We start from the raw sequence: 9,545 nt of genomic DNA, 5'->3' as shown, positions 1-9,545 counted from the left end.
TCTTTATTAATGCATCCACAGGAGATCTAATGTCTTCTCTCAATGCTGGTTGTACTGATTTGGACAACCACTTTGTAGTAACCTTTGTGGTCTCTGCACGTGCTCCACAAGTATGCAACATATCACACTTCTTGATGCAGAAAGTTTTTTCATGAGCTATCTTAGATGCACTGATACGAAAATCACATCCATGGACTCTCTCTGAGCACCAAACAATAATCCTATCAGGGGCATTTCTGTGATACTGGAAATTCCTCAGAGTCCTGATGTGAAAATCCCTAAGTGCATCTCTGAACTCATAAATAGTGGTGAAGCACAATCCCTTACAAAACTGTTCATGTGGATCTGGAAGCTTCTCATTGAACCATACCCTATCCTTTGACTTCTTCAACACTCTCTTCCTGCCATTTGCTAGTTTGAAAGCTCCTTCAGGCTCTTCTTCTTCATCACTAATGCCAACATCACCAGGAAAACAAAATCCATCTTCTTCAGGAAACCAGTCTGGTTTTACCTCTTTCTGAACCTCTTGGTGGGATCTAATGGTTGGACCAGGGTTTCTGACTAGCTTAAGTTTCTGGACCACTGATGTATCTACTTGTGCAGCTTCTTCTTCAGAGGGGGAACCTGGATGTAATTGCACATTGTTGTCATCTGAACCTGACTGCGCATCATCAGAAAGAAATTCAGACACATCAGTGTCACCTTCAAAATGGTTAAAGTCAGCTTCCATCTGCAGACAACTTTGCTTAAGCTCATCGTTTCTGTCACTGATTGCATCCACCAACTTTGTGCAACTTTGTTGAGTGTTAATGCAATGTTCAGCAAAATAACTATCTCTATTTTCATCTGCATTACATGGCTCATCTGCTCTGACAACTCGTATGTTCACACTCTTTTCCTTCTCAAAGTGAATCAACATCTGCTGCACATCATGTTCAGAACCAAGATGCTCCATACCTTCTATTCCTTTCTCCTCATCGACAACATAGTACATATAATCATCAGCTCCATAGCCCTCACTCCGAATGAGAGAAACCATAGTAAAAAATGATATGTCTGACTGGTAAATTCCTCTAACCACAGATTCTCTGGCTAAGAAATGGAACCAAATTTCCCACTTGGGTCATCAATACTGCACCACAAATTGGAAAATAATTAAATGATCTGCACAATATTTAGTGTCTGACAGTTCAAATTTTCTAGTTTTTGACATTTTGGATTCGGTCACAGCAAAACAAATTGTTCATGTTCCCAGCAGATTTCAATTTCTGTTGTGCTCAAACATGGTTCTAATGTAAATCTAACTATGCAACTATCCTATATATGGTGATTCCTAACAAAACAAATCATTTCAGAAAAACAATTACAGATCAGTTGCCATACCTCGCGCCGCCAGCGGGACAAGGAAGCTTGCGCTGGCCTCGAGCTGCGCCTCTTCTCTTCAATGCTGCTACACGCCTCTTCTCTTCAACGCTGCGCCTCTTCACAATCTTCTGGGACGGCTCAGGTTGAGGCTGGGATTGGTTTTCGACCGCAAAGCTACTGCTGCCTAGCCAGTTATCAATCTCAACGAAGACGGCATCCCCACCGCCAACCACGTCGGGGGGCGCTCCTCCAAGCGATTCGGCGTCGGACTTTGGATCCGCCGCCACCATGAATGAAGACGGCTAGGGTTAGGACAGCGAGGTCGGGGGAGAGTGAGGTGGTGAGGACGAGGAGCGAGCCGGTCGGCCAGGTTATGCCTGGTCCGACCGGGCCCGACCGACACACGCGGCTAACGGGCGGCAGGCGAGCGCCATCAGCCGTTAGCGTGGCCTCCGTCCTGACCGGTGGGCCGGGTCTGTCAAAAAGTGGTTTAAAACGCTTCAAACGGTCATCAATGCGATGTGGTAGTTTTTTGTCAAGAAATCAGCGCTAAACTGGAGTTTTTGGTCAGTTTTCAAAATGTGGTAGTTCTGTGGGACGCTTACGTGAAATGTGGTAGTTTTTTGTCAATTACTCCCTCCTAACGCCTTGTTCGGTTGAGGTGGTTTTTGAAGGGGAATGGCAGGGTTTGAGGGGGATTAGATCCCCTACAAGCCAAAATCCTCTCCAATCCACTCCAATCCCCTTGGGAGCAGGATTAAACAAACAAGGCCTAAGGGAACCATGTGTGCTTTACGAGGTGGATTGTCCGACTTTGTTCATGTCTCGACTCCGTGAACGGTAGTAGAGCAATATGTGCATGTGTTATTAATTAACCAGGAACAATTTAATTTGAATTTTCTATTCTACGTAGCTTGCGGATTGAGGATAGACCACAAAATGCGATGATGATCAATGAAGTCAAGTTATTTGCAGGTGAAAGGGATAGCCCTATTGCTCATGTTAGTAGGCACCAAAGTGTTGTCAGTCATAGATTAGCTTCTTTTGATCATGTAGAAACTAGGACGGCAGTTTGGCTTTGGTCTTGCCCTGCCAATGCACCACAACTATGTTTGGAAGATCTCCCTCTAGCTTGAGCAATGAAATCCCTTTTAACCCCGTAAAAAAAAGAGTAGTGAGTTTTATGCAGTAAATCACCATCGAGCATGTTTTAGGTTCGTGTGTAAGCTCGGAAGTATCCTCCCCTCAGAAAAAGAAGCATGGAAGTATCCTTGAACCGATGAAAAGAGCTCCATGCATGATCAATAGTGATTTCGCAAAAAGAAAAACCATAGTGATTTGCTAAAACAAAAGAGAGGCATGATCCATAGTGGAGGCCAACCTTTTTGGCGCTACGACACGACTAGGGTGATATGCGCGAACACAATGTGAAAAGACGCGTGTGCATGCGCGCGGTCGACCGAACGTGCACTGCATGCTATGTTTGCCGGTGCTAGCTATGCAAGAGGAAAATGATGCGATCGAGACGTACACGCCCATGCATGAGCCCCCGGACTTTTCTTTCACGCACGCACGCACGCACTATATATGTCTACTCAAATAAAAGGTACGCACTATGAGGAGCATAGGTAATTGCACAACCAGGTTGTTTAGGCATGGGCATTTCTACGTGGAACGATTGGGAGCTTTATACATTATCCTCCTCTTCTCTACTCCATCATGACCACACAGGTGCAGCTAGCCGTATAGGAGTGTATTATTAATCTGGTATAAATATCTTTGTGTTTGTGGAGACAATCCAAGTCCACCGTAGACCGTACTCCACTACCGTACGTATCAAATCACTACCAAATTAAGTAGAGGTGGGGCGTACCAGTACGTGTTAATTGAGATGACTGTATATATCCTTGCATTGTGTTTTAAGAAAAAAAAATTACTTACAAATGTCTCCGTGACTGGGAATCAGTAAGGCTACCCGTAATAAAAGTATCATAAGTGGTATCATGAATGCCAACTGTTTTTTTTATGATTTGATAGACAACTAAATGAGGAAAAAGAGAATGTGATATCATATCATGATATCGTATCATATGAAATGATGTACTGCACGCATAACAATAGATAAAGCAATCTACTAAGATGCTAATTTACGATATTATACCTTACATGAGTGAGTAGTATCGTACCCTGGTACTTAAGCTGGTCACGATGGGAAGTCACTCTGATTTCGTTTGAGTAATACCCCTGCTTATAGTCTAAAAAAACACCTTTTGAAACGTAATTTCTTTAGTACTATCTCCATTCTATAATTTAGTGCGCCCGTTCTTTTCGAGATTCAATTTTAATCATAAATTAGGCCAATAATATATAAATCATTTCACTAAAAAATTATGTCTTTGAAAACTTATTTCGAATACGAATTCAAAGGTATCTGTCATGCTCTCGCCGCAGTCATCCATATTAGTTAAATTTATGATCAAAGTTAAATATCGAAAAACATGGGCGCACTATATTATGGAGTGAAGGGAACCGGATCCTCTAACATGAAAAAAAGAACTCAGGTAAGCTACAGTAACTCTGACTCCCCTCCTTCACCTCCATATGATTAAGCCTAAAATTACTTGAATTAATTTGCAAATTACAAATATACTGTATACATTTACAAAAATTACATACAAATAAAATTATGGTGCAATAAAAATAATTTCAGATTTATTCCTATCAGCAGTACCTGCTCGTTACTGTGCTCGCTACAGTAACTCTGATTTTTTTCTATGTTTTGCACTAGATTGCACTATAGCTTACCTCACTTCTCTTCTCCATGGTAGTGGATCCGTTCCGGAATGGAGGGGGCAACACTTGCTACGCACTACTAACGGTAGTGGGTCAGTCTGTCCCTCTGCCGTGACCGATCTTCTGAAGGGCAGCAATGAACTACTCACTACTGTACTGCACTGCAGGCGACGCACTCCATGCACGTACGCTGCCGGTTGTTGCACCACGTTCGGTGGACCAATCGACGCACAAACCAATCGCGGCAAGCCACCAGCAACACACACGGCCCGGTCCCCGGTCGAAACGTCAGAGCCGGGCCGCGCGCGGGGGAGGACCGGAGGACGGACACGCGGTCGCCGGTGTTTCGACGCGAGCGGCTCTCAACATGTGCGAAAACGATGCAGTCACGTCCTCCGTCGCCGGTAGAGTAAAAGAAGTGCAACGTCGTGTTGCGAGTGGATGAGCCTCTCGATCGCTCCGCCGTGAGCGGGGCAGGTCGGCCCCGGCTTGTCAGCTCAGAGCCGGGACACGCGCCGGCCCGCGACTCGCCGGCGCGGGTGCGTACAGCGTACCGGTGGCGGCCACCTGCGCCTACGCGTGGCATTCTCTATTCATCTTTCTCTCTTTTCCATGGACCAGATGGTTGCGGCGTCGCCCCGGTTACCTTTGAGCGGGAATAAAATCACGCACGCTCGCACGCGCCGCCGTGTCACATCTGTCTCACCATGCTTGAAAAATATTACTCGGAGAACTTGTTGAGTTTCGTCCGAATCTCTCTCTCTGTCTATGTAGTATCAGTACGTGCTTCTTTGGGGAATCAATATGTGGTTGAATGGTTAGAGAGATAGTGGTATCCTCAGCCTACCACGATCTAAATTCTGGTGCTCGCATTTATTTCTGGATTTATTTCAGAATTTTCGACGATGCGCATTCAGTGGGAGGAGACGTTCCCGTCGACGACGAGGTGCATACGATGACTTCGTAAATTTAAAGATGATATATCGGCTCAGTCTTTCAAAGATGCTCATAAAGATAGAGTGTACGTGTGTGTGTTTATAGAGTTGAGTGTATGCGCATGTATATGAGCGCTTGTCTCTGTGCTGATGTTAAAAAAGAAGTACGTGCTTCCTTGCAGTTGCACGTAAGGTTTGAGCGCCCTAACATTTGTCCCGGGAGCAGTCAAATCGCACGGCACCGCAGGCCAGGCCCCACCCGTCCCCTCGCCCCCTCCACGTAACCCCGCTGCCCCACGCCCCCCGGGCCCCACGTCTACCGAACGGTCCAAACACCCCGCTGCACCCGCCCTGCACCCTCCCCTCCAACGCCCCCGTCTCGGAAGCGACCATGCCGTGGCCGTCGGGTGCATGCACCGGGCGCAGGGGCGTCCCCCTCGGTCCCCGGTATCTGAAGCAGCGCATCCAGGGCTCCACGCCACGCGCCACCGACGATCTCCCCCGTCCACGTCCCGGTACGACCCGCGCGGCGCTGTCGCGCATCCGCCCGTCCGTTCCCCATCCACCGGCGCGCCCGAGCATCGCCTCTCGCCGTATTAAAGCCGCCCCGACCTCCTCCGTGGCCGCCTAGGCTACTCATCTCCGGTCCGGTCGGTCGAGCGAGGCAGGGGCAGGGGCATGCTGCTATGAGGCAGGCGGTGGGCGCCGGTGACGAGGGGCTGTCGCGGAAGGTCGCCGTGGCGGCCGGGGACGCCGACGGGGCGACGGCCGCGCGCCGTCGCCGCCGGCTCGAGCTCCGGCCGCACGGGCGGAAGGTGGCGTCGGGCGAGGACGAGCCGGCGAAGAAGGCCACGGACGGGTCCAAGTCCGAGTCCTCCGCGGACGTGGGCCGCGGGATCTGGCTGCCCGCGTGCCTGTCGCACGGCGCGGTGTCCGTGATCGGCCGGCGCCGGGAGATGGAGGACGCCGTGGCCGTCGAGCGCACCTTCCTGGCCTCCTCGCCGGACGCGTGCGGGGGAGGCGACGAGGGCAGCGGCGGGGAGGAGGACTTCTTCGCGGTGTACGACGGCCACGGCGGGGCGCGGGTGGCGGAGGCGTGCCGGGAGCGGATGCACGTGGTGCTGGCGGAGGAGGTGGAGCGGCTGCGGTGCCGCCCCGGCGCGCGCGGCTGGAAGGAGGCCCTGGAGGCCAGCTTCGCGAGGGTGGACGGCGAGGTCGTGGCCGGCGCGGGCGCCGACGACGACGAGGAGTCGCGCTCCCGCACCGTGGGGTCGACCGCCGTGGTGGCCGTGGTGGGGCGCCGTCGCATCGTCGTCGCCAACTGCGGCGACTCGCGCGCCGTGCTGTCCCGCGGTGGCGTGGCCGTGCCGCTCTCCACTGACCACAAGGTACATACACCACACGTCCACACGTACGGAATCTCTTTACTAGGACTCCTACCTCGGACGCAAACTAGTTTCGCTACCCAATGCAGAATAATAGTATCAGTGGCCATGTGTCCCTCGTGTGTTCAAATGCTACACTCCACATGATCTTACTATTTGTACTCAGATCTGGTATCTTGGTGAACCACCACCATCGACAAGTCCTGTTGGCAAGCATCTGGAATTCTGGATCGTGTCGTTCAGTGGAACTTGTGTTCAGAAATGAACTACCTGCTTCACTTTGGGGGTGCAAACATTATTTTGTGACTGACTAGTGCTAATTGCTAAAGATGCAACTTTGTTGTTCTTTATTGTGCTATAGATGCAACTTTATTCTTCTTGGTAAAGAAAATGTTTTTGCACGGGAACTTTTTGCTAAATGTAACAAAATTCTACAGTATTTTCTTTTGCAAGGAAGTGCAGCAATGTACAGTGTCACTTTGGCTCTGAGCTCAGAACCCAGCAAATTAACCAGCATCGCTCCGGTGCTTTTTGTTTTGTTTCGTGATCTAACGAACTCCAATGTTGAACGAAGGATCTACTATCATGTTCTAATGGGAGTTTACTCTACCATGGCAGCCAGATCGACCGGACGAGTTGCAGAGGGTGGAAGCGGCTGGCGGCAGGGTGATCAACTGGAACGGGTCCCGTGTCCTAGGGGTCCTATCCACCTCCAGATCCATTGGTACTTCCTCCATTTCCACTCTGATATATATCATCTCAAGCACTAGAATCTTGCATTGTTTTGTTTTCCGAGGGTAAAGAGTTTTATTCCATAAGAATAGGGTTACAATCGAGAGGCAAAAGTTTTTCTATGCACGGTGGTCCACGATCTAGCCATACAGCAGTCGCACTCTCAATACAACTATACAAAGCCAACCGATCTGCTACCCTATTTTGCTCACGCTTAATTTTTTGTGGAATAAACTCACGAAGTACCATAAGATGCTTGATCTCATCAGCTACCAAATGTCCATATGCCGACCGGGACAGGTAAACACCGGTTAGGGACCTTGATGCATCCGAGGAGTCCGATTGCACTATTATAGGAACATCCCTGTATTGTTGAGCTGCCAGAGCCATATCTTGCATTGTTTCTGTTTACATTTGACTGTTCAATTCACCTCTAGTGACATGCTGATCTGGATTCCTTGCTTGCAGGGGACTACTACCTGAAGCCGTACGTGAGCGCGGAGCCGGAGGTGACGGCGGTGGAGAGGACGGGCAAGGACGAGTTCCTGGTGCTGGCCAGTGACGGGCTGTGGGACGTGGTGTCCAACGACGAGGCGTGCCGGGTGGCGCGGAGCTGTCTCACCGGCCGTGCCGCCGCCGTGTTCCCGGAGTCTGTGGCCGGGCGCAGCGCCGCCGACGCCGCCGCGCTGCTCGCCGAGCTCGCCATCACCCGCGGCAGCAAGGACAACATCAGCGTCGTCGTGGTTGAGCTGAAGCGGCTCAAGAGCAGGGTAGGGCGTCGAGCCATCGGAGGCGAGGTGCAGTTGTAGGAGCTTAAGTTAATTTAGCTGTTGTAGGCACGCGCGCGTGCACTAGCTGGTAAGTAGTCTGTACATTACGGCGACATTTATTCGGGCTGGGAAAAGATCTCCGGCCGATCACCGTCCGGACCTCAACTCCGGCGATCGATGAGCGGGTGTGAAAGAAAATTGTCCAACGTTTTTCGCTAATTTTATACAAGCTGTAGTCGTTGCTCAGGCAGTGAGCAGCAGGGACGTTCTCACGTTGAGAGGAGAGGCAGCGACTGGCCCTGGTTTTCAGTTCAAAAATTCAAAACTGAACCTGTTGATTCAGCGACATTTACTCGGGCCTGCCAGGCCGGGAAAAGATCTTCGGCCGCCGCCTACATAGAGCTAAAACTAAGATCGAAGATCACAGCGACGATGACAAGTGTAAGATATGTTGTGCAACTTTATTTTAATTTTTTTGAAAAAAGGGCAAAAGCTTTGTCACTTATCATTATTTAATAATAATGGAGTTTAGAAATGAACATAACAACGCCGATGACAAGTACATGCAGGATATGTTGTGCAACTCATTGTATTTTATTTTTTTTAAACGAGGGCAAAAGCTTTGTCACTTCTCATGATTAAGAAAGAGTTTAGACATGAACATAACAACGCCCAAAGGCGGTGGAAACAGCAAGATCCTACTGTAACGGCATATAATGTAACTCAAGTGCTTGGGCCTCGTCGGTGGACCAATATCCGGCTGCTTCTTTAATCTTAGCAACAAGCATAGGTGGCACTGTAGAGTGATTCCAAAATACCTGCACTTCTTTTTCTTTCAAATCTCCCAACAGACTAGCATGACTAAAGATGTCATAACTTTGCTCCGTCGGCTAAAGGGGTGAGTCAATGAAAAACAACCCTTCAAAGGCAGAGTTGTAGTTTTGCCCAAGTGTGAATGCTCCGACTTGTGAGATTTAACGACATCCCGGATCATAGATCCTATAACTGGCCTTGTTCTTTCAAATAACTGGCCTCATGACAAAATAAGTAGTGCCTCAAATTGTGCATGCTAAGACAATGAAGTCGAGTAGTCATCACTAGAAGTAAGCTTCCATTAGATAGAGCCAACATCTTCATTTAGGTTCACTTCCTGAAGCATCGTCGAAAGGTTGACGAATTCTTGCAATTGAGCTACGCTAATATCAGTAAAGGTGTTTATGTTGCTTATCCAAACATCCTCTGGGAGAGCCTTCTTAACATTACCATCGGTGGCCTTTGAGACAACGACGATGGTCGAGGCGATGTCCTTTGGTCTGCGCCTCTCGAGCCATGGAATATGTCAGAATTTTCCAATTTGACCATCATCAAGGGTTACTGATGCCAACAAAGAGAAAAAGGTCCATGACTGTTATTGATTGAGGTGATACATCCGGTAATGAAAATGTTGATGCACATGATGAACCCGTCATTGATGATGATCATGTCACTCCCACTCCAAATCAGCCTATTGTTCCACCAGTTGGAACCTTGCACGTGACAGAGTTAGGCTCCAAAGGCTCCCTTGT

At 49.1% G+C, this 9,545-nt stretch overlaps 1 protein-coding gene across 1 annotated transcript; it reads left to right on the top strand.

Moving 5' to 3' along the window:
- Positions 1 to 5,770: 5,770 nt before the first annotated feature.
- LOC119292958 (protein phosphatase 2C 51-like) lies at positions 5,771 to 8,819 on the top strand. Its single transcript, XM_037571593.1, has 3 exons — positions 5,771 to 6,481; positions 7,097 to 7,202; positions 7,679 to 8,819. The coding sequence occupies exons 1-3, from the start codon at positions 5,780 to 5,782 to the stop codon at positions 8,017 to 8,019; spliced, it is 1,149 nt and encodes a 382-aa protein (XP_037427490.1). The 5' UTR covers positions 5,771 to 5,779; the 3' UTR covers positions 8,020 to 8,819.
- Positions 8,820 to 9,545: the final 726 nt, after the last annotated feature.

This window comes from Triticum dicoccoides, chromosome 1A, assembly GCF_002162155.2.
Source record: "Triticum dicoccoides isolate Atlit2015 ecotype Zavitan chromosome 1A, WEW_v2.0, whole genome shotgun sequence".
Taxonomy (NCBI): Eukaryota; Viridiplantae; Streptophyta; class Magnoliopsida; order Poales; family Poaceae; genus Triticum; species Triticum dicoccoides.
This window is presented reverse-complemented; position numbering and strand designations above follow the sequence as displayed.